Source organism: Mugil cephalus, chromosome 3 (genome assembly GCF_022458985.1).
Source record: "Mugil cephalus isolate CIBA_MC_2020 chromosome 3, CIBA_Mcephalus_1.1, whole genome shotgun sequence".
Taxonomy (NCBI): Eukaryota; Metazoa; Chordata; class Actinopteri; order Mugiliformes; family Mugilidae; genus Mugil; species Mugil cephalus.
Window position 1 is genome coordinate 1,770,459 of NC_061772.1, and position 25,169 is coordinate 1,795,627.

At 38.0% G+C, this 25,169-nt stretch overlaps 3 protein-coding genes across 3 annotated transcripts in view; 1 reads left to right on the forward strand and 2 right to left on the reverse strand.

Moving 5' to 3' along the window:
• Positions 1–1,324: 1,324 nt before the first annotated feature.
• Positions 1,325–5,656, reverse strand: LOC125005384 (adhesion G-protein coupled receptor G2). Its single transcript, XM_047580717.1, has 9 exons — positions 5,519–5,656; positions 5,235–5,360; positions 4,895–5,059; positions 4,421–4,460; positions 3,946–4,052; positions 3,014–3,129; positions 2,442–2,710; positions 2,006–2,111; positions 1,325–1,670 (listed from the first exon to the last, which is right to left on the reverse strand). Exons 1-9 carry the CDS (start codon positions 5,654–5,656, stop codon positions 1,325–1,327), a joined length of 1,413 nt encoding a protein of 470 aa, XP_047436673.1.
• A 2,050-nt stretch (positions 5,657–7,706) lies between these two features.
• Positions 7,707–18,426, reverse strand: LOC125004996 (adhesion G-protein coupled receptor G1-like). Its single transcript, XM_047579887.1, has 14 exons — positions 18,343–18,426; positions 16,922–17,004; positions 16,764–16,812; positions 16,470–16,617; positions 16,051–16,164; positions 15,380–15,505; positions 15,243–15,288; positions 14,997–15,085; positions 12,020–12,135; positions 11,412–11,680; positions 11,230–11,320; positions 10,787–10,916; positions 10,183–10,339; positions 7,707–8,921 (listed from the first exon to the last, which is right to left on the reverse strand). Exons 1-14 carry the CDS (start codon positions 18,348–18,350, stop codon positions 8,839–8,841), a joined length of 1,509 nt encoding a protein of 502 aa, XP_047435843.1. The 5' UTR covers positions 18,351–18,426; the 3' UTR covers positions 7,707–8,838.
• Positions 18,427–20,465: 2,039 nt separating this feature from the next.
• The window catches only part of mmp15b (matrix metallopeptidase 15b), a 28,194-nt gene continuing 23,490 nt past the window's right edge, over positions 20,466–25,169 (forward strand). The window contains exon 1 of the mRNA XM_047580643.1: positions 20,466–21,446. Within this exon, the coding sequence (XP_047436599.1) occupies positions 21,327–21,446 (120 nt within the window). The 5' untranslated portion in view covers positions 20,466–21,326. The remainder of the gene's footprint in view (positions 21,447–25,169) is intronic.

Here is a 25,169-nt window from a genome sequence, read left to right on the forward strand (position 1 = left end):
TAGCACTCACTGTATGTGTTACACATAGCTGTGAAGGACTTCTTCAAAATAGTTACAAGGAAAAAGCTTGGAAAATGAAAGCCAAAGTTGTCTGGGATCTATTCTGGGATCTATATTTTTAATCTATCGTCACAGTAAGATGCACACTAGTTACAAGGTACTCAGCTAGAAAAGAGGTTTCATTTGTTGACAGACAATACGAGAGGGAGCTGACTCTGTTACAGCCACTGTTACACTGTAACTATCTAATCAATCTTTACTCTGGGAAACTCATTTGTCAAAATTTTCAATTTGGTTTAGTGGTCCAATCCCTTCACAATATTTGTGGGTAAGTCACATCTCTATAATAGTATATAATCTCTATAATCGGCACTGGGGGAATTTTCTGGGCACAAAATCTGCTCCATAGGTGTTTTATAGCACAGGTTACTCAGGTACAATAGCAACTGGATATTATTTCTGATATTCTCGACTTGCTCATCAGAAATAAAACATCTTGCGGAAAAATTATTTTGAATAACTTTATTACAACAAAAGCTTTAGAAAGCTTGTGCAATGGTTTACATTTTATTAATACATCTTTTACTTAATGGTGTAAGTAAAAACAAAAACATTTCTATTGATTATTAGCCTTTATTATTCTGTCTTCATTTCTCCCTTACTTTTACTATTTTATTTTTATTATGTATTTATTATTTGTAAATACACTTAAATAAACAATATGATATCATAACCTGTATGATGCAACTCTTTTGTGATTCATTCTACAGTGAATAACCTTAATAAATCAAAGTATGAAGTATAATGTACAGTATTTCATGTCATGATCAAAATATATTCTAGTCTTATATTTATTTGTCAAAAAATTATCCAAAAACACAGGCACGCCGTAATATTCTACATTGTATGGCATAAATAGAACTTGAGTATATGTACTGTATATATAAAGAAGAAGATTTAGAAATAAAGCTGCGATAGAGACATGCAGTTAAAGGAATCTTAAACCCAAAATGATGGGAGAGTTACATGTGGGATTTGACTATTACTCTCTTATTATACTTTGCTGCAGCAGACAATAGGGTAAAGTAGATAATAGCCTATTGTCCATAGGCTATTAGAGGTCTACTCAGATTTGAGTTCCGAAGTCTTCCCTGGAGTTGAACTATATTTCTCCTCCATAGCTCTCTTCCTCTGCTTCTTTGCAGACAGACAGATCCACACAAACATGAAGAAACCTTGACAAAGAGACACATGTGTTAGATGAAGATATGATATTAGCAGCATTGCTCAGTAGTCATACATTTAGTCAGAAGATCAAAAACAACTAAGTTGATTGCAGACCTTGCAGTGAGTTAAGGATGCAGAAAAGGTAGAGGATGGGGTAGTTGACATATCCAGAGCCCAGGAAGGCCAGGCCCCAGGTGGTCCCCATCAGACAGGTAAGACCCAACACAGTGAGGCCACTCTTGCAGAATGAACTGCACCTTTCTGGGTCTTTCCAAGACTTCTCCCCAGTCTTTACGCCAAGGTTTGAGTTAGTCTCTAATGCTCGTCTCATCTTACAGATACTAGAGGCCACTGCCACAAATATGGCAGAGTTGAAGATAAATATAATGGTGAAATATACCAGGTTCAACGAGTAGAAGAAGGCGTTGTCTGTGATCCAGCAGCTGTGAAACCGACAGAGGAATTTAAAAAAAAATAAAGTTTAATAACAACACAAACAGTCATAATCTCTAGGAATACAATGTGCCTATGGTGTAGTTTACACAAATAAAAGAAATATCATCTATTTGTAGTAGAAACAAATCTGAAATGGTTTTGATACTGATTTTTTCAGCCACAAGACTAAAACCATCTGGCTAATATTGGGTTCAAGTGAATTTGGAGGCCAGGTCAACACCTTGTGCTGTTCTTCATGTTTTTTGTGTGTGTGTCTGATATATGATATATGACATTCTCAGTTACTGTAGCTAAAAGTTAGTTAAAGTTAGGATTTACTTACATAGAGGTAGTTTGGTTAGTATCAGCCATGGTCATACTTGTAACTCCATAAAACTGTTTGTAGTCGTTAACTCCCAAAAAGACTGACACGATTAAGCCAGGAATCCCTGTCAATCACACAGTGACACAGATAACCTTCACCTGATTTAATGTGTCAAGCATATACATTATTTGTTAATTATTAATTAAAGGACCTGCACATCCAGATCAATGAGCCATTAGTTACACTGTATGACTAAATGAGCATTAAGCATATTCAATATGCAGGTACCTATCATTGTTTATCTTTGTGTGTAACCAAGGGTCAGAGTGTGCTCTCATGAAAAGCCTTCCAACAAACAAAAACACAAACACTTGTAGTTATTTCCCATCCTGTCATACACAGAGACACAACACCAACACACAGTAAATACAGTAGGTGCTCTAGCAACACTCACCCCATCCAGCAAGAGACAGTTTGAGCAGGTAGTGTCTGTAGAGGGTGTTAAACACCTTGAGGAACAGTAGATAGAGGTGAAGTGCTTCTATGGCCATCCAGGTGAAACAGCAGAGCAAGGAGTAATGCATGAGCGCTGCAACAAAGATGCAAATCCAGCCTGGCTTCACTTGGGTCCCCCACTCAGTCAGAAGAAAGGTTGTATTGAGCAAAAGCAAGGCCCCACTCAGAGATATATGGATAGATGTGGAGTAGTCTTTTGTGCAGTTTCTTAGGGAGAAAAAAACAAAAACATAGGAACTTCAAGTCCTCAGGCAAGATAACACTCGATACTGCAGCGTTATGGCACACAGCACATATTCCAGAAACACACTATTCCAGTCATAATACTAATTTTCATTTTTTATTCAAAGCTTTTAATACACCACACTTCAGCACAAAAACACATCTGGTGATTCTTATCAAACACCTACAAACTGTCATTAGATTTGGATTCAAATCTAGCCAAAGTCAGAGGAGCTGATAGTTCTTCAAACCATGCATGGTGTCGATGTTGTTCCTTTATATACCTACCTGTGGAATACGTAGATGACCATGGACAAAGCAGTGAAGAAAGCTGACAGGCCGCAGCCAATGTAACTGATGTATGACAGTATTTCCCAGTGGATTTTTCCAATTGGTTCCCTAATCTGCAAAATATATGGAGCAGTATCAGTATGCAAGACGCTTTAGCAACAAGATATTTTCCAAAATATGCAATTTTAGGAACTGAATAATATCTTACTCATTCTATATATTATATTTTCGTATTATTATTACCTTATAAGTTAATGAAGACTAAGAATATGGTATATTGGCTACTGAGGCACTTTGATCATGATTGTAAGACAGTTATCCTGCCGATATTAATTTAAATAAATGTCTGTGAAGTCACTATTTATCTTAGAATAAGGTAACACAATGTTGACTAAGCCTGTAGCAGCGTGATCAAAGTATTAAAGACTTCATACATTTGCATTATTACAAACTGGCTGTCTATGGACAGATTCCCAGGAACCAATGTCAGTGTTAATGCTAATGTAATCTCTATAAACAGATATCTCCATGAATGAAGAGTGCTAAACCATCAATAGAAAGCTGATGGGTCCAGAGGTTTCTCTCAATGGAAACTAAATGTTTCCCAAAGCTGCATCTTCACATTACAGTAACAGCATTTAACCTTTATAATGTAGTGACTCTTATTATGAAAGTAATAACAGAATGGCAATAGTTGTCATTCATAAAATTCTTCAATAAAAAGCTTTGATTTTAAGAGCATTAATGTGACGTATTTCTGGGAGACCTCCAACTTCTCAGTGAGGTATCACTGTACCCTTCTTTTTACAGACTAATGCTTTGTGCCCCATGAAATCAGATTAACTAAAGGTTTCATCAAATAAACTCGACTCGTCAAATGTTTGACACTGACACTTGAAAAGTTTGCCGAATCCAGAGTGTTTCATTACCAGTAAGACGGCAAAAGGTGTTGTATGGTTGCAGCTGCAAATAATGTCATTTTGGTCGTTATGGGTACTGTTGTCAGTCTCACATCCATCTGTTCTCCAGTCCCAATCTGGAACCATCAACAACACACAGTAGCTGTAAAAATTCACTATAATTCTACTGGCTGTCTTATTAAAAACATCTGCATCAATGCAAGGTATTCAAAGAAGTGATATCCACTTGTTATACTCCTAAACCAAACATGTGTAAGTAGAAGTCTCTTGGTTTTAAATGACTGTGTGTTGATAAAGGTAGACAAGGGTTGAGAGTATTCCATGCCCAGTGTTTAAGATTCTTTCTGGATTTAATCATCAAACCACTGAAATGATTTAATCCTTACAACCCAACAATAATTAAGTTGCATCTAAACAGTAACTTGAATACAAGTCAGTGCTTTACAGTTTATCTTGTTGTAGGCAAAAACTGGCGTATACCTACCATGCTCATCCAAATAGTGGCACAGTAACTTCGAAGTGTTCTGTAAAAATATAAATGGAAATGTAGGGAGCTATGTTATAGTTAACAGTTGCATGTACAACCAACTCAAGCTTTCTCAATAGATTAAATATGGTGCAGTAGTTCAAAGTCAAATCCTTCAGTCTCTTTATATATCACCAGACTTTGGTATGACCTCATACAAAGAATAGCTGAAAAACCACAAATGGAGATACAGTATTTTAAATTTAGTTGACAAGCTCTCATTCTGAACTGACTGTAGTGAAGGACTACTTAGCTATCGGAATTAAATTACTTTCACTGAGGTGCAACACAATGTCACAGTATGATTAAGTCTAGTGAGTCTTGCTCCAACACAACTTTCTTTCCTTTGTCCTACAGTTTATAAAAACAAAAACACAACAAAAAAAAACAAAGCGATGATAAAATGTTACATCCTTAAACTGGCAGACTTACGGTCCCAGTTGTTTGCGTAGGGAAATTCATCTTGATTGGCGTATTCAGATTATAGAGATGCCTTTCCCCTAGTAGCTCTATTCTGATAACCATTGATGAAATCTCCTCCTGGTTAAGCTGACCAAAGGAATACTGTGAGTTGTACAGTGATGGACACGCAAGACACTATTACATAGAACACACAGTTTACTGTAAACATCTGTAATGAAGATGTTGTAATATGATTCATTAAAATGTTCTTGGCCAAAGGTCTGAATGACCAATACTCATTGGCCAGGGCTAAATGATGAATCTAACTGATTGACCATGTCAAGTGAATATAGAGTGAATATAGACATACTTTGAACTGACTGTGGTGCATGTAGCTGACCAAGCCAATGATCCTCTTCTCCTCTGGGATGGTGCGCAGGGCATCCACAGGCAGCTGAACCGTAGGTACAAACGACCTGTTCTGAGGCGGCAGCAGCTATAAAGAACTAGCTGATAAGTCACGCTCAAAATACCCTCATTGATGATCAAACCTTGGTCAGCAAGCTTAATTTGAATTGAGCCTGAAGTTAGCCTGATATAACAAAGACTAAAGCATTTGCTGTTTCCTCAACAAGATTTTCACAGCCTGTGTACCTTTGGAGCTTCCATCTGGATACTTAAGTTGGATTCTACAGAGGAGAGGTTAGAATCACTGATGTTTACCACAAGTAGAGACAAGTATTTCAGGTCGTAGATCGTGGGGCTTCCAGCCTTAACTTGAGTTGTTCCCATAATCGAATGAATCATCTTCCTTTCCAATCTACATAAATAAGATGGGCATGATGCAACATGAAAGACCCTTCTGTGCAAGTGTATTTAGAGAATCTGAGCATGCATACAAAACCAATGCTAACACTCTAATCTGTGAGGGTCCTCACTTGTCTAGGTCAAGCTATATCCAAAAACCAAAAGGGACCTATGCTTCAGTGTTTACTGTTTTCGTCAATGCAAATACTTGCTCATAAATGCAAAGTAGAGCAGGGACCGACGGTCGATAACCAAAGTACTGGACCGCATAAGGTATGTTGACGTCATGGAGGAGGGAGAGGGAGAATGGTGGCAAGGAAAAACCCACCCTCAAGCTTGCTCTGGAGGTTTCAGGATGGTTTTTGTGACAATTCTCAAGACAATTTGTATTGTTATTGGCTCTATATGAATTGAATTGAATTGAATTGAATTGAATTGAATGGAATGGTGATGCAAAGGAAGGAAAGACAATATTGATTCTCTGGGAAAGTACCAGAATTGTGCTAGTCATGTGGCAAAAAGCAAACATTACTAGAGAAATATACAGTATATGTATGAGTTAATTTAATAATAATGAATATGAATATCCTAGCGCCACAAACCTGGATTGACACTTACTCTAGAAAAGTTTTTTTGACAACATGATCGCTACTGAAGAGCAGTTTACATGTATCCCATATATCGAAGAGTTTCATCATTCCTTTCTGGTCAGAGCTGTTACAAGTCAAAGTCTTAATCAATGGCAAGATGACGTCTAACTCACATAAATATTTGGAGCAGTTGTTATCTGTGAAGTGAGACGAGAACAAGATCAAGACATATATTAGTCCTATTTAAAGAAAGTTGGGACTTCACACGTGATACTTGCTAAAGACATGACTGTACAGGGACAACAGTCTATTTGGGAGACAGTATACTTACAGTCTCCAAAGACATACTCAAACTTGGTTGGCTTATATGTACTTGTAGTATTGAGGCAAATGAGTGATCCACTTGGCCATGTGTAGTTGCTGAATGTGCAGTTAAAGACACAAGGGATTCCATTCACAGAGCAGTTAGTTACACCTAGGTTTTCATAAAGGTTGTTCCCACAGGTGTCATTAATATTAATGCGATAATCTGAAAAGTTGAGACACACTGAACACAGAGTCAGAAGAATCAACTTACTGCAACATACACATGTTCAGTCACACTTACATAAATGGACATTTTCACCTTCCCGCCTCATTTTTTTAAAATGTTTTAAAAACATTAAAACCACACTAAATCGTAGCAAATTCTAAGCATATAATGTAATATGACCCATTCATGAATCTTGCACTTGACTGTATTGTACTATTTACCTATAACAGTCAATACAATGTGCAAAAGGGTTGTTGGGAGATTTTGTATAACCTGAATAACTATTAGTATTATTTGGGAATCTGTTTTGAGCAAACACATTTTTGTGTATTGTTGAATACATATGTGTATACCTTAACATTATGAAGAATGCTTTTGGTAGTTTTTGTCAGAGTTTAATTAACCACCGCCTTGCTAAATAACCACACTTGTGTGCTTTTACTTTTTTTTTATTTGCCATTGTCACTAAAATAAGCTTCATAGATATTAGTCACAATTTAAATTCCTAGGTACACTTTTCAGTTAAGTTTGCAAACAAATGGATAATCTTCTTTTCTACCAATTTTGCAAAGATACATTACACTTTCCTCCTTCTCTGGTGAACAACACATGAACAAGCAAAACTGACATTCATACCTTGGTCAGCCAGTGATTCACACAGCAGCAGCATTAACAGCATTAAAGGAACCATCATTCTTCCTCTGAGTGATTATTTTAACTATATGACAATTGAATGAAGGAAATGCAATTGTAAAGTCAAATAAAAGAACAGCACACAGATACCTATGATATGTGACACCATCAGCTGATAAAACAGTAGAAAGTGTAGTGGCATGAAATCAGTTATTCACAAATATTAGCTTACAGTTTTTAAACGGATTGGTTTCTTTGTTAAAAAAAGATTTTCAGTTAGTAGAGTGTGAATGTGTTTTTTTATTCTTTAAAGTTTTTGCACTCACACAGACATAGCATATGAATCCAGTCACAGTAACAAATAATGAAATTAAACAAACGCCACAGTAGAAACTCATAAATCAAAAACATTGAAAACTCAAAAAGTTAAATTCACACGTTCTTGCATTCTTGCTGTTTCACTATTTATCCAAACAGTCCACCTAAAATTTACATTTTATATACTTAGGAAAATAATTACATGTCTTGTATAAAAATTCAGTCAGATTAATCTTATATCACATGAATGTTGTGACTAGTATATCCACACTAACACCACACAGATACCCCAAGCCCATTAGATAGAGGAAAATAAACTTACATTAATATTCAGTAGAAGAGTAGTTCTTTCCTCTCAGGTGAACAACATAAACTAGACAAGTACCACTGAGCTGTGCTGGCTCTCATTTATTGTATGTAAGCGAAACACAGCAGCACTTGTGTTAGGTCCGCTGGAGGTTTTATGTTTTTATGGCCCTGTAATAACTCAGTCAAACTTTTTCACCCTCTGTGGACATTTGACTGTGCATCAGTCTGCAGTAAACCAGTCTGAGAACAGAAATACGAAAATGCACACTAACACCATGTTGTAGAAACCACTAAAGATTGTAACAATTCCAGCTGTCAGTGTTGAAGAACTAACCAATATTAAAGTAATGTATCCAGAGATTTATGTACAATATGCTATATGCTCGTATGTTTACATGATAAAATATTACTAAACAGATGTGGAAACATTTCAATATCCAGCGCAATAGGTATAATCCACAGAATCCACATTATCAGAGAAACTTTTAAAGTACAAGAATCAATATCAAGTGAGTTGCATGTCAAACCCAGATCAGATCACACGCAATGTAGAAAAAAAAATCCTGACGGACAAAGCTAAATGCATGCCTGAATACACACTGATCAATCACAAGATTAAAACCACTGACAGGAGAAGTGAATAACCACACACACACACACACACACACACACACACACACACACACAAATAATAATAATAACAATAACAATAAAAACAAAAAACAAAAGAACAGCACAAGGTGCTGACGTGGCCTCCAAATTCACATGACTTTCTGGTTTTAGGTTTAGGTGCTTTGACTGCTCCTCACAGGGTCTGAGTTTCCAGCCTTTCTCAAAGACATCAAAAACCACAGGAAGATGGAGAACCCTGCATGCAGGAAACGAGAGAAAGAGTGAAGTAAAAATTTAGACTTTGTCTACACAATCTAACAGTTGCCAGGTTAATATGCAAACATGCAGTCAAATATCTGCTCTATAAATACATACAGTATTTTAACATTATGGACAAGACTTACTATTCCTGACAAGCAAGTGCAATGAATTAGAAAGGCATCTTCTAATTTTCCATTGGGAGCAAAGATCCTCAAACCTGTGTCAAATCCAGAGTCTCTGGAAACTAGTTATTTTCAATGATATACAATTTGCTCCTCCATTACATGTTGAGAGATTCCCAACCTGGCCTGTAGAGTCCATTTCCTGCACTTTACCAACTTAGCCGCATATGGAATCTGTTTAATATATCAAATATTTGGTTTGTATTGAGTAATTTTGGAATATTTTGTGCCACAATCTGAACAAGCTTGATAAATCTCTCACGCAGCATGAGTAGATCAAGATGCAGAAACTGATCAGCAGAAGCAGAAGAATGGGGAATATTGAGTTGAGCCGTCGGCTTCACTGAAATCACGCGTATGGGAGCACTTCAGGTTTCCCAGTGAACCCTCCGCATCGTCCATTCATTTCAGATGATGGACACCTCGTCTGCATTAACCCGCATATACCATGGTCACTTTTTCACAAGAAGCGGCTGAGTGGACTATTTAACATCTCCGGTCTGCAGGCGTTGCAGCAGCAGTTACTAATCAGCGTAGAGGAAGAGAGATGATTGCTTAACGTTACATTACGTGATACAAAGTATCCTTTCAGAAGGCCAGTGCACGTATTACCGGGTGTGTGTCTAGAGGATCATGCGAAATTTCCAGTCCACAGATAGTTTTCTAAACCGTTTTTATTGCAAGAAATATCATCCACCTTTCACTCTAATCATTTAATGTGTAGAGGATCATCCTCTAAATTGTCCAGTTCCAGTTCCAGGTTTAACCTTGTGTCGCATCTCCTCCTTCTTTTCATATTCTCTTCTCTCTTTCTTTTCTGCTGCATCCCAGTCTTCAAAATTATCAAATTCATCAAACAGGTTAAAGTTAACTATAAAATAACTCAACTGTATTGCCATTGTGATAAATAAACTGAAATAACGTATGTTCTGTGTTTCATGTCTGAGTTTTTGTTGCTATTTTCCCATTGCACCGAACCCGTACCAAACGGTGATCCCCATACCGAGGTACGTACCAAACCGTTACACTCCTACTACAGAACAAAGACAAAAAGTAAAAAGATGTTGCCCAGACCTTGCAGTGAGTTCAGGATGGAAAAAACGTAAAGGCCTGGAATGGCCAGATAGCCAAACGAGAAGAAGATCAGGCCCCAGGTAATGCCAAGAAGAGTGATGACTCCAAGCAGGGTACAAATGTCTTTCTTGGCTCTATTACGATCCCACGGTCCAAACTGACATGCAAATTTTAGGGTAAAACAGCAGTTGGTTATAGACCATTAGAAACCAGTTACCAATTACAAATCTATATGAAACCCTGACATGTGTAAAGTCTTGGAGAGTGACTCTCTTTTCAATGAACACATACAAAATACTGTATTTTGTCATTACTCTTTTAAGGATTAATAATGGAATTTTTGAGGATTTTATGGGAAACAGTAGCATATACATGGAGTGTGTGCAAGGGAAAATAAATGATATAAAAAAATGTTATCAGAAAAGCAAATAAATAGATAGGGCAACCCAATGTACTTTATGTACCTCTAACTCTCATAAAAGATTGTTGCCTACTGCCAACAAAGGGCATGCTGGCAGTGAGACACTTACGAAATGAGATATGATGATCCTTTAATTTATCACCATTTATTCTCAATAAAAGAGCAAAGAGTGGATTTCCATACCTCTTGACTACGGCGAAGACTGACGACACGTTTGATTGTTACCCCTAACATGATCATGTTGAAGAGGAACACCAAGGAAAACATTCCAATTGTAGTCCCATTCTTCACTGTGTTATTAGTTAAATAACATCTACAAAGAAAAGAAGCATATCTATAAATGTAATGTCATTTACTGAACAATCAAAATGGCATTGTGTCATCAAAGATGTCAATTCACGTTGACAGAAGGTTTCAGCTACATTTAGTGAAAGTATTCCTGGACAAATTTTGATTGAGTGCCAACTATAGGGTGTTAGAAGCGTGGTGAAATGGTGTTTGCTGCTTGTTCCTGCTACCAGTGCGTCAGTTCTGTTTGAACATTCAAATACACAAAGATATTTAATAAGTTAGTTATTAGTCTTAATTGTACACTCTTGCAAATGTGTTTCTGCTTTTTCCCTTACATCGATGTGTTTATAGTTGAGTCCACAATGACACTACCATAGTTGCGTGTGTCTAGGATGACCACAATTGACACAATGACAGCAGGAATACCTGAAACACAAGAATTAACAAGCGACTATCATGTGACTGAACAGTTGTTGCTTGATGATTGCTGATTGAGAATGAAGACAAAGCCACTCACCCCACCCGACTACACTGAGTTTCAGCAGGTATCTCTTGAAATAGATGTTGAAGATTTTGACTAAGAGAAGGTAGAGGTGGAAGCCCTCTATGGCCATCCAGCTAAAAGTAGCCAACAGGGAGTAGTGAAGAGCCAGACCCATGTAAAGACAAAGTCCATCGTTAAACAGTGCTGCCGCTGCCTGGTTGGGGAGGAAGTGTAAGTTGAGCAGGATCAGGGCAATTGCAAGGTTGATGTGGACCTTCATGGAGACATCTGCTCTAATTTTTCTGTGGGGCAGAGGATAAATTATCTAACGTGAGTAGAGAGGTTTGATTTCTTGATTACAAAGTGGTTACAAGGAAATTAGGTCTTATGTGGTGAAAAACAAATGATCAATGGATGAGAGAACAACAATTAAGAAGTCTTTTAAAGAAAAAGAAAAAAGGAACAAAACAATTGAGGCAACTTATGGATGTAAGTAAAGGACAGTAAGAAAAAGTCAAACAAGCAGGAGGAAGGGAGAAGAAGAGCTGAAAATGTGATGGGGGCAAGTAGCAATAGATGTTACATCACTTGCATTGTGCGAGTTGTGAAGACAGAAGCAATAAAGGACAGTGAAAGTTTACCTGTTTGTGATGAAGAGCAAAACAGTCATGACCAGTGCAAAAAGAGAAATACTACAGCCAATCAGAGTAATGTATGTGAGAGCAGCCAGGTCTTGAGGTGGGGGTGTGGCAGACAGCTGTGGAGAAAATACACATTCACATTCTCTTGCTGTTTTATTGTGACTGCCAGTGAATTATAGGACTGACATTTTACTAAATTAGCAAATGTATCCTCAATGTAGTGGAGAGTTTAAGCACTCTACGTACAATTTTAAGAAACTGGGGTTTTGCTTTTGGTACTTCCAATTTATGCTGAAGTATAGATAAAACAGATCTGTACCACTATTGATTCTACGATTATTGGTATTTTAGTAACACCTAAACCTAAATGAAATTTTGAACGTAGGGTTTTTATTGGATCCCTGCGCTGTATTTAAGGTCACTGCATGGAGAACGAGAGGTCTTTAACCTTTGTGGCATCTAGTGGTAGCATCAAGAATGACACTGTGATAGCCAGCATTGGATGTTGTTTTGTAGACAAAAGCATCTATCACGGTAACAAATTATTTTTAAGAGACATTTTTGACCATAAGTAATTGTTGTAGACCCTGCATACTATACAAAAAAACATAATAGTTATCATATATTTTATAGTGTAACATCTTCCGTAGCCAATAAAATGAGGATCACCATAGGTCTAACTGTATATATGCTCTATATGCGTATACACATAAAATCACCTTTGTTGAGTACAAATAATTTTTATTCTAGCATTAGTACTCGTTATTCAACATATAAATATTTATAGTAGGGTCAAAATGTCTCAGAACATAGAATCTCAGAGTTCATTTTGAGTAAAAGGAAAATTATTTTTGCCACCATCTCTAAGTCAGCAATCAAATTCAGAATAGAAGGGATCAGCCACCACATCAGATGAACAAAATATCAAGGTTTGTTTACCGAGAACCAAACTAACAAAAAAATTGACATCACAATAAGTTCTGTGGAACATTATCAGATCATGTCAGGATGATGGGTTTGAACTAGAGGTCGACCGATATGGATTTTTTCAAGCCGATGCTGATGTTTTAGACGCTGGTCAGCCGATGGCCGACGTCTGCTGCCGATATTTTCCTGGCCGATAATTGAAAGTTCCCCTTCTACTTGCATAAGAAAAATGGCACACTAATAACAAAGGATGCAAAGAATTATGAAGTCAACACAACTTTTATTGATAAATAGAAAACAAATAGACAAAAAAATATATAAAAAAAAATATAAATTAACAATTTAGTGCACAATTGTTGTTCAAGGAACATTTATATAACAAACATAATCCTTCTTCTAACATATATTTAGCCTGTATAAAAACAGAAAAAATATAAATTAACCATATAGTGCACAATGGTGGCAAACAGCAAAAATTTTCAAAGAACATTTATATAACAAAACACAGATCCCACATTTGGCCTTCTCTGGTGTTGGCTCGCTGAAGTATTCCCAAACTGGATTGTTTTTTTGTTTGTTTTTCAGCCATTACTAAAACAAAATAATCACACATGGTTAGTATTTTTAGTAGTTCCTTCATCTTAAATCCATTTAATAACCACTTGTATATTAAAACAGATCCTCTAATATATTTTGAAAAATAATGAGTAGTAGGTTAGCCTACTGGTGGACAAGAACTAAAATCTTTCACTAACATTTCACTAACATATTTTTGTTGAGATTGCTTACTGGCCAAATGCAGACAATCTGGTAATCACACACACAAAAATGTTTGCTGTGTATCGAGAGATCTGATTATCTATTCGAATCTTCGTTAAAAACACGCTGCACTGAGAAAACAGCCCGCATCAACTTAATTGTGCTTCTAAACTGATATATCCGGGAGCTGTGTCTCCGTGCAATTTAATGTGTCGAGAGAGGGGGAGGGACGTAGCCCCCATTCACGCTGCAGTGTTTGAGACCTGCTGCCTGCAGCGCTAGACACCCTACACACACCCCGTTACTATTACCGCCACACACAAACAGTTCAAATTCTGCGACTGTGACAAAAGAAAAATAAAACCGAACTCACAACGTCGGGGGTGATGGTTGTAATAGACTACCCTTTCGTAATGCTAAGTTACCTATAAGCTACAGTTGGTCGAAGGCTTGCTGTAAGTTCACCGCCGTTTAAGGCTCCGTTTAATAATGTACCCAATAAAAGGTAAATATATGCTTATTGTCTATGACTTTCAAAGACGAGAATTTAAGCCTTACCTGCTCTCCCAAGAGAGTTGTGCGCTCAAAAAAGTTTTGGCTTGGGTCCTTCTCACGCAGCAGCTGCACGATCCACCGCATCAATAACAGTGGGCTGTCCGCGGACGTGCCAGAATTTAAATCGGCCACGACCATCGACCGATTAAAAAGGTCAAATAGGCAGATGAATCGGTCGACCTCTAGTTTGAACCAACTCGATGACTCTATGCAGCTTAATTAGAATGGCTGTAAATTGATTTGCATCTTAGGCCATCTGAGCAGATCAAATCATATGAGGGCTTCCTCAGTGAAGGGACACAACAAAGTTACCCCGTCAACTCAGATGGACTTGAATGAGACTGGTGTATCTTGTCGTGATTACTTATGTTTTTATCCATATCCTGCAGTCCCGTATATGCGCCAACATATTGTGAGTTACTGAGAACAGGAGACAGGTTACTTCCATGTGTCAAGAATTCCTGACCAGTTGAATGATTGATTAGTTGTGTGAACCCACAAATCTAGTTTCCGTAAAAGCTACATGGCCCGGAGAGTTGATATTTTTGTTCTCTGATCATTGAGGATATGTTTTGCAGATACAATTGAAGAGACAAATGGAAGCTATGTTATAGAGTTACCCACTATATTCTACATGTCGCTATTTCTATGTTTTACAGGAGAAAGTCCTATCAGGTCTCTGCTAATACTGTTACTCTTGAGCCTGACTTTGCATAATGAAAACGGCCAGTCCTACCATGAGCACAATAAAGTATGTGAGATGGTCACAGGAACAGGTGATGTGACTCCGTTCCCATCTTGTTACGCAGCCATCAGGGCTAAATTCTGGTAAGTCAGAAAGACAAATCCATCATGTCTACGATTTTGTCACATAGAAGTTACATCTGCAAGCTTTGCTGGTTGTGAACAAAAACTCAGAAGCCAAATTAGCATTATTTTAACTAAACTATTCTTCATGACAGAGGTGATGCTGTATACTCACTTTCAGTTGAAAAATTATAGAACTGGCACGAAGGCTTTTGGGTTTCCTATGAGACAGTAACATCCCAGGTTAACATAAGATCATAGAGGGTGAGGACACAGGGAATGATGAAAATAATAAAATGAAGTTGTACTTACATTTACAACCGTGGTAACATTTATGGTGATGTTTACATGTTCCTGTAGTCCTGAAACATTTTTGTCCTCCACACTCAGGCTAATCAGTCTTTCCTCATACAGGTTAACCGAGGGTTCCAAATCAAGCTACAGGACAGCATACATTTAGTCAGAGCTGGATATAGGATATGCTGACAACACCAGCAAATACAGAACACTCTGAAAGTGCTGCACTGGAAAAACAGCAGTTTGTTGTTGTTGTTGTTTTTTTGTTTTTTTTTTAAATTGGTTTAATATATGGATCACATGATTCATTATAAGGTATTTGTTTTTATTAGCTGGACAATTTAAATAATCTGACGACATAGACAATCTTTTTGCCTACTTTTGCATTAATGATATGTAAAGATTTTGATTATTGTATTTCTGCGTACGAGTATTTGCATTGCGTGTCTTTATCCGCAAGTAGGCCAAAAAGTAATATTTAGATATAAGGATATAAGGACTGTTTGATAATATCATAACCAGTGGGGATATTGAAAATAATAATCACAATCTTTTCTCTGTTTAATTTTTAAAAAAACATGCAATCTCACTTTGAACATACAAAACTAAATTTAGAATACAGTCTTTTGGAATGCAGCTCCTAAAAGCCTGTTCTACAATTTTTTTCATAAAGTGTTGGTGCTGACCCAGTTTGTTGAGTAAAGCATTAGAAAGGTAATGCCATTGTTTGGTCCGGCATCTAGCTCTTTTGGCAGTTGTACAGTCACTTTGCTGTTTAGGACAGGCCCGTCCAGCATTACCTACATCACAGACACAGCACCAAGAACAAGACGAGACATCATTTGTTCATGTCTGTAATCTATAATGATAATGATTATAGATTACAGATAATTATAATGAGTTATTAAATGTGAATAATCCAACTCTACAGCTGCTTTTATATCTTATACCAAGACCAGAGAACAAATATGAATTAACAAATGACCACACACTTCAACATATTCAAGATATAGTATGTCATCACATGTCGACCAAAGTGGAAGACAATTTAAAAAATAATCAAATAAACAAACAATTATAATGACAAAAAAAGTGATATTTTTACCTCGGTATCACTGGCTTGAAGTTCAAGGCCTTTAAAGGGGTGACTGGGTTTGTGCATTAAACCCACACCATTACAGAGGGACAACTTTTGGCAGTTTACCAAGTTTTTTATTTTCTCGTTTATATATTGTTGCATTTGCTTAAGTTGTCTTGTGAAAAAAACACAGGAAATTTTTAAGACAAAAAGACAAAGCAAATTCTTTCGCTCATGGATAAAAAGTACTTAGAATCAAATATACATGAACACAGATGCTCTCACAAACATACAATCACAGCAGTGAAATAAAATGTTTACCCCTTGCTGTTCGTGCTATTCCATGGAGATTCACATCTTTCGGATTTCCCTGTCAAATAAATTATTATTAAGATATTATTAAGATGATAAAGGTGATATTGAAAGTATCAACATGCTATATTGTACCATATTAAAGCAACTTATACTTTGTTCAGTACCTTCACACTTGGGACTGTGAACAGAGCAAAGATCAAAGAGCAAAGAAGTCAGGACCATCCACAAGAACAGCCACCATTTTATCCTGTGAAGTAAACAGAAGTCATGTGAATCAAAAACCTGTCAGGTAACATGGCCCATGCTATGCCATGAAACCAGTTTGAAGGTAGAAAAGTATGCAAAAATGATGCAGTATTGCTTTCCATGCACCAATATGTTCCTGCTAGTGTGGTGCTATGAAGAGCTCCCAATGTACTTTTGATACTTCCTTGCTCGTCAAGGTGAGACTATTGACACTATGGGACAATGACTGATGTTGCCACTCCTCTGGTTAAGTTCATCACCTGCGGTCTCTGGCTAAAAGCCCCACACTGCTGTCAGTGATCATCTGTGTTCCGATCAATGAAAAGCAAGTGTTGGAGAGCACTCTGCTTGGACTCCATGAACATGCCAGTATACCAGTATTACATGTATCGCAACATCATGATCAAGAAGAATAAATAATGTGAAGACCAACGTACCAACATGAGTTAGCAGAGACCAACTCTGCAAGTAAATTTATTTCCTCTCACACAGACGTAAAATGCACATACCAGTTGGCTATTGACTTCAGTCTGTTGTGTGTTCACATTTCAGTTTAAATAGCTTTGGCCCTTATCACTGCCTCTACTCTCTAGACACTTTTTGTTGGCAAGAGTAAAAAGAGGAAAAATGCAAACAAACAAACAGTTAAAATAAACAGTTATTTCGGAGAACGGCCACTTCTACAATGCAATAAAACAATGAATAAGACAATGAAAGCAAATGCAACAAAGAATATGTGTGTTGACAGCAGCTGCAAATATGATCCGTGTAGTTCAAAAGTCGTTTAAAAAGGGCAACTGGACTTGTTGAGTTTTGAGAAGACTTCCCACTAGCCTCATAGAACTGAAGCAACAAGATGAGTAGCGACACATTTCCTCGTAACTCTGCAGGTCCAGTTGCCTTTTAGAAACTTCTTTTGGAATACCATGACCTGGTAACTGAGGACTTTCACAGACATGTAGTTTATTTAATATAGTTATCATAGGTTAATAATATATATAGTTCAGGTTTCACATTGCATATATAGAATAGGAATAGGGTTAATGATTCTTATTTTCAACAAGGAAGAAGAATAAGTAAAGATGAGTAAATTCAGTTTAGGAAATAATATAAAATAATATACATTATTAGTATATATCATGCATTTAAGCATTTCAAGCAGACACAAGAGGAAGTACAAATACCCTGAACTTAACTGGGAATACAGCACCACATATACGGGGTCATCTGTGTAGACTTATTTAAAGAGCCACATCCTGTATATCACGTAATATATCAGCATGGAAGCTGATAGCTAAATTAGGTGGTTCTGGCAAGAGAAAAATCAAATGTGACTTACTTTACCATGTTGCTGAGCTTCTGTAAAAATTATTCCATCAGAAATGCAGAACACAGTTGATGCGACAGTGGGACAAGCAAGTGAGAAAACTTGATAAAGCCAATGAGCTTTGTGGGAAGTTGATAACAAACATGTAAATGATGTTACTGTAAAGGAGGAAGTGGACTTCAGAAGTGAAAATTCAGCATTAAGTGATTTATTTATTTATTTTGAGAAGTTCTTTTTTTGAATCCTGAATTTTATTCAGGTTTTATCATCATGATGTACACTTTTATAAACTGCAGCTCTACACTCTTCTCTATACTGCAGATTGCTGTACTCTGAAATGTGATGAAGATAATCTTCTATAATAATAATGTTCATTACCTCACCACGACCAACAGAGGGCAGTGGTTGGCTACATTAAAAAGTGGTGAATGTAAAAGTTAATGTAAAATTGGGATTTTTCCCATTGTTGCAATACGAAAATCCAAAAACAAGTCTGCACTTATTATTATTTTTTTATTTAAAAAGGCTGATTTGGTGCTAGTGGAACAATGGTGCAGTGGTGCGCACTGGGTTTGAATCCGCTGGCCAACTGGAGCCTTTCTGAGTGAAGTTTGCATGTTGTCCTTCCGTGGCTTTTCTTCTGGTATTCTAGCTTTCTTCCACAGGTGTGAGTGTGAGTGAGAATGGTTGTATGTCTCTCTCTGTTAGCCCTGTGACAGAGACTGGCAACCTGTCCAGGGTGTACCCTGTCTCTCACCCAGTGACAGCTGGGATAGGCCCCAGCCCCCACACAACCTTCTCAAATGAACTTTCTGTTTCTTAGGTTTGATATTCATTAAAGCCCTATATTTTATACAAGTAACCTATGATGTACTTTAATTAGTTTTCTTTTCATTAAAAATAACGGCTATAAATGTTGTGCATTCCTTCAACAGATGTGAGCGTGTGTCAGTTGCACTTCATGCTTTACCCATCAGCAAGCTTAACTGCTGGGCAGGCCTGAGGCCTTTCTGCCAGGTGGCCCACACAGCATGAAGAAAACTAGAGAGTATAGAGTGCATTTTAGCCACTTTGAATATCTACCTCTATGACTTCAAAAAATGGTGCGTGCAAAAGGCCCGACCTGTGACTAACTCTTAGACTACTCTCCTGAGGAAGAAGGACCAGTGAAGTAGAATAACCTCATGTACAGAAGTTAAGATAAGTTGTAGTATACTAAAACAAAGGAAAGACTCAATAAGCTCTTCAAATCAGTTCAAGGTGTTCATTTCTTGTTGATCAACTACTGCTTTGAATGAAAACCGATATTAAACTGGTTTTGTGAAAAGTAGAAAACACTGCGTGTTTAGTAGCATGCAAAGACTGCTTGGTAAGATCACTGGGCTGTATAATAATAATAATAATAATAATAATAATAATAGTAATAATAATAATAATTTAAGCTCAAGACAACGTTGCTGATCATTCAGTAGCTGTTACTAACATAAGCATCAGTAAGTTTGAACAATAACATACCACTTCCACAAGGAGCTACCTTCTTTGTTACTTTTTGTCTAAGATTCCTTCAGTTGATAAGGTTGTCCTTCACAGACCGAGAGTAAATGACCTGTCTGGTGTCTGAGTGGTGACAGGTGCTACCTTCCCTTCTCAACTGAGTTGACTCTTCTCATCTTTAAGTGAATGAAATAAATAAATGTATATATACAAAGTGGTTACAGAAAGTCTGGAAATGTGGAACACCATCATGATCCCCTCATCCGTGCGGTTCATAAAGGATTGAAGCGGTCAGTGCTCTTACAGGCTAATAGATATACCGGAAATATTGCTGTGAAAATGAAAAACAAAACACGGAGGAAACACATTGAAAAAGAACCACTTGTAGTTACTACACAGTTACATGTTCGTTGCTGTTTTTGCCAAACATTTATTGCACTGATCACATGAGTCCATCGACCTGTTTCTTGTGCTCCCTGGATTGTCTTTGACTGTTTTTATTGTTCGTACGTGGAAACAATCGGGTTCGAAATATCGTAGGGGCGAAAATGACTGCGATACATTTAGATTCCCTTTAAAGTTGAGGTACGGTATGGCGCGCACAGGTTTTTTATTTTGAAAGTCCATACAGGAACACGTCGTTGCTATTGTCTCGCTTGGCTGAAAGACCCACGCGAGGTCCCGAAACACCACGGCCAGCGCGAACCACTCCACGATCTGTTCCATTCTGGTGACAGCTCAAGAACCTGTCACAAGACGGGACTAAGAGGACCGGCTTTCGAGAAGATTTCCTCCGGTAAAAGGGCAAACTGGACAGAAAGGGCACACAAACCGTGAAATAGATGTTTCTATCTAAAAATCTAGAGCTCATTACTTAATGGTGCTGCAGGAGTCGGACAAGTGTGGCTAACTTTGGACTCATTATCGTCGCAGTTTTATTTGTTTGCAACTTTAACCTGAATCGCATTATTACGAAACGAAGCTATTAATTCATTGGACTTGAACAGTATATGATTTACCGAAGCATTCTTGTGGTGGACCCAGTTTGCTGAAAGTGTGCATTGCTCGTGGAGCGGACTCTTGTAAAGTGCACGTTCAAGGTTACTAATCAAGCAACGGTTTGCTGTTAATTAAATGAGATGTGCGCTCCCGTGAGCAGCCCCCACTGCAGATAACCATAGCGCAACACGCAAGTAAAGGTGGCACCGTCAGCGGCGTAAAACAATTTGAAGGAGTAAGCTGTATGGACTTACGTGGTGACAGGCGAATAAAGACAACTCACCGACGTTCATGGAGGGTCGCTGCCTGTGACTGTAAATCTGGGATGGAGCGCTTTTGCAGGAGGCAAGTGCCCTCTTGAAGACTGATAGCGTCATTGCGAGGGAATAGTGTATTGCAGAGATTTTATAGAGCTTTTAAACTAACGCTACTGCGAGTAAAAACTCGCCTGAGACGTCTTTGCTCCGTTGGGATTGAACCGCGACGAGCGGAGGGCCCAGACCATGGCCTCCAGCTCACGGGACAGCTGCTTGTGGTTGCTCTGGAGACGGACCGTCCTCGCGCTGTGGCTGTGTGCCGTGGGAGCGCGTGGAGCGGACGATGAAAGCGCCTTCAACGCAGAGGTATACATTTTTATGGTCTAGGTGTTCTAAAACAATCCCCATGCTAAAGTGTAGGTCTTTAAAACTTAAGAGATGCACGTTATTTTATCTCAAGGAGCCACAACTTCCTCTTTACCCATTAGTGAGCAAATGTACACTTATTTCAGGTTTATTTAGGTGTATCACTGGGCCCCCAAAGTATCAAGCTGGGACTTGAAGCAGCCCCTCTTGCGTTCTTGTTAAACCAGTTATCCATCACACTTGTTTGTTTTGAGAGACAAAAAATGAGGTAAGGTAAGGAGGTAAGAGAGGTCTTGATACCTATAAGAAGGTGGTTAGTGGTGCAAAAAGTGGTGCAGAAAGACAGACTTACAGGCAGGGAGACCTAAGGATAATTTAAGGTGAGCAGACTGTGACCTGGGTATCTGGTTGTCAGTCAGCATACAACAAAAAAAGTCTTTTTGCATGTCAGAAGCAATAGTAGTACAATAAATTTAACATTCTCTCTCAACGTAAAAGTGTAAAACTTGCCTTCAGTTTGGGGTTGACAGTTTTCATCTGGTTTGTTTTGTATTTTGTGATAGATAGATAGATAGATAGATAGATAGATAGATAGATAGATAGATAGATAGATAGATAGAAAACTACAGTGCAGAAATGCTGTGTCCCCATTGGAGTAATAACATAAAGTAAGATGCATTGCAGTAGCATACAGTTTAAAGGACGGTTTCGGATTCAGATTCAAACTTTATTTGTCTCCGGGGGGCAATTGAAGGCACATGTGCGCAGCATGATGTGCAAGTACAAGACATTTTTAAGGAACAAAAAATAGATATAGTGCCCATAGGAGATAAAAAAAGTAAACATTAAATACAATAAAATAGAAAATTAGACACAATAGAAGTTGCACTTATGGACCTTAAACATGGGAGTCAAAGCTATGTAAACATAAGTAGGCTCGTGCACAGATATTACAGATGTTACGGTTGTGTTGAGATGGTCCAGTGTGTGGTCTACTGGCTGCAGGTTTGGTTGTGCAGCCTCACAGCGGCAGAAAAGAAGGACATGTGGTAATGCAAGAGAAGTAAGTAGTTGATGAAAGCGCTGCCCATGCTGCTGTAGCGCCATGGTGTGATATCCAAGTAGTCCTTGCTCTGAACTGTCTCTGATTTATCTGGAACATCAAATACTTTGGTTGGACACTTCCAATGTTCCCTTTTCATTATTCAAGAACACCAGAAACAGCAGATTCATAGAAACTGAGTAATATTTGTAACTTCTGTTACTCACCAACTCCCATATTCATTGGCATACTCCTAGTTGGTGCTCTCTCTACAGCTCCATTGATCATAAAATGTATTGTTACTGGTTCCCCACTGCAGAATGTAGGGAGAGAGGGCTTTTTATTTTAGATTTAGACCTTGGTAAACTGAAATAGAAAAACAGAGTTGTTTATCTGACGGTGATAATTAGCACTGTGTGATCCAATTTGGCAACGTAATGTAATTAATGTAATGTAGAAGTTTCACACCATAGCTTAAAAAAACTGATTTTGTTACAACTGTAACGGCTGCCATTGTCACATAGTGAAAGACGTCATTTAGAAGTCAGATCCTCTTGAATTTGCGCTTTTAAAATTTGGCCTGAAACCTCAACTCCTACTCTATCTGGACAAAAAGGATGAGGTAGGAGGTTAAAAGAATGGAGGAAGAAACAAGGGAATATTAGAGTGATTGTGTGACAAGAATCCAAGGAATTCTGAGTTAAAAAAGGGAAACGTTACAGTGACGGCAGTGAAAACTCTCTGATGGAGTTATTTATGAAAGCTGAACTGAGGGGACAAAGATGGAGGAAGTTGACCGTGATGGCAGAGATCAGTCTCAGCTGTGCAGCATGTGATAGCTGAATGTGACAGCTGTTCTCTAACTGAGACACACACACACAAACTGTGTACAGGCATGCTGGGTCTGGGACTCCAAGGCATCTTAGGAAGTACAATGGACCCTCTTGTCCGAAGGGAGCAGTGAGAAAAAAAACTTGTGAATCGGAGATATAGGATGAGAGAGAACGAAACATGGACATAATAAGTAAGGCTGGCTGTGCAAAGAGAGTATGAGAAAGTGTGCAACACATTAATAGCTACATATTACATAGTGATATATTACTGCATGCAACAGTTAACTTCCTCAAGCCGTGTTTTCTTTGTTGTGCATATAATCCGTAACGTGCCACCTCCTCACATTCCAGCCACTGCCCACCTGTGATTGGTTACCACCATGTCCACAAAGATTCACATTGCTACGGTGACACAATGAGGCAGGGGAATGACAACTAGGATATTTCTTCCATTTATTTACATGTTTGTAGGTATTCATGTTTATACCTCTGACTGCAGCCAGTGGTGATTTTCAAATTTGATTAATGTGTCAGTTTGTGTTTCTTTGCCTCAGTGTTTGGTGTAAGAAATTGTCTTGCATGCAAAAACAGGAGCATTTGTAATCTCTGAGTCTCTGTTGTTCTTGAAATTTTCAACTTGAACCTTTCCAGTTCTGCCCCTCCCCTGTCTCTCTTTCTTTGTCACTGCTTCATTTACTTATCCATCTTCTGGGTAGGACTTTGGGGCATAAGTGATGGCAGCAGACCAAGCCTTTGGAATAAAAGCTCTGTTAGTGGCTCTCTCTTGGCTGACATTGTGGTGGATTCACACACATCTATGCACACATACACACACACTGGCAGGTTTTACAACTCCTTGTATATTGCTGGGCCTGGTTTTGGCAGGTAAGCTCAAGGACTCGTTGAAAGACCATTTAATAGACGAGGCCCAGAGTCCACACACATACACACACAGGTCCGCTCCTTGTTGTTTTGTATCGAGCCTAGTTGATATGAGAAGGTGAGCAGCCAGACTGAAGTGCTTCACTCTTTAAGACAATGGGCTGAGAGTTCATATGCCTCCATACATCTTCCTAACAGCACTGCAACTCTGCCCTCGTGCCAGATAACAGCCGGCTGTAGTTCCTGGCCTGGATGGGAACGGAGCGAGAGTATTCAGAGACTACATCAGAGGCATGGAATGTACATAAAAACAAACATCTCAAAGACAAACATATAAAAACACATTACGGATATTCACATTTGCAGTGTGTGATATTACTACAGTAAGACAAACAGCATGTGACCAGAATATGAAAATAAGTTTATTAAATCTATTAATTGATAATTGATAATTAATTGATAATCAGATGGGAATTGCAGGTCAGTCAGTGATCGTATGTTCCTTTGTTAGTGCCTTTTGTTGCTGAATGTCCACAACTCTATGCATTACAGCATTGCACATTGCTTTGTTTTAATTTATAGACAGGATGAAATATGGAGAACATTCAGTGAAAGGAAATGAAAATCAATAATGCTCATTACTAATCAGCTCTTGATAGATTTTCTGTCTTTTGGGGACATGTTTTCTGTCATTTAGGAAATTCATATGTCCAAGTGTGCATGGGGCTGTAGATGGAGCAACACATTGCATCTGAAAATTTTGGAATATTTTTGTAGATAGCATTGTCTTTCAGTTACCATGTACAGCAGTCAAGTCAGTGTACATGGTTCTTGTTTGAAAATGAGTCATCTGGAGATGGAGTTCTAAACCAACAAGTTCATTTGCTAATGCTTTTCTATACATCTTTTGGAAAACAGTGGCTCTGAACAGTAACAACAACGGGTTTTTTGAAACTGCCACTTGTT

What these genes read in the sequence shown, in the direction of transcription:
- LOC125005384 (XM_047580717.1), bottom strand. Translation starts at nt 5,656, where the DNA reads ATGGGAACAACTCAAGTTAAGGCTGGAAGCCCCACGATCTACGACCTG. An exon ending in TCCAGATGGAAGCTCCAAAG is followed by an intron (nt 5,361 to 5,518) that starts GTACACAGGCTG and finishes AGTTCTTTATAG; the next exon opens with CTGCTGCCGCCTCAGAACAG. An exon ending in CACCTTTTGCCGTCTTACTG is followed by an intron (nt 3,130 to 3,945) that starts GTAATGAAACAC and finishes TATATTTTGCAG; the next exon opens with ATTAGGGAACCAATTGGAAA.
- LOC125004996 (XM_047579887.1), bottom strand. An exon ending in AATAGCACGAACAGCAAGGG is followed by an intron (nt 16,618 to 16,763) that starts GTAAACATTTTA and finishes TTTTTTCACAAG; the next exon opens with ACAACTTAAGCAAATGCAAC. An exon ending in CATCCTGAACTCACTGCAAG is followed by an intron (nt 8,922 to 10,182) that starts GTCTGGGCAACA and finishes TCCTGCATGCAG; the next exon opens with GGTTCTCCATCTTCCTGTGG.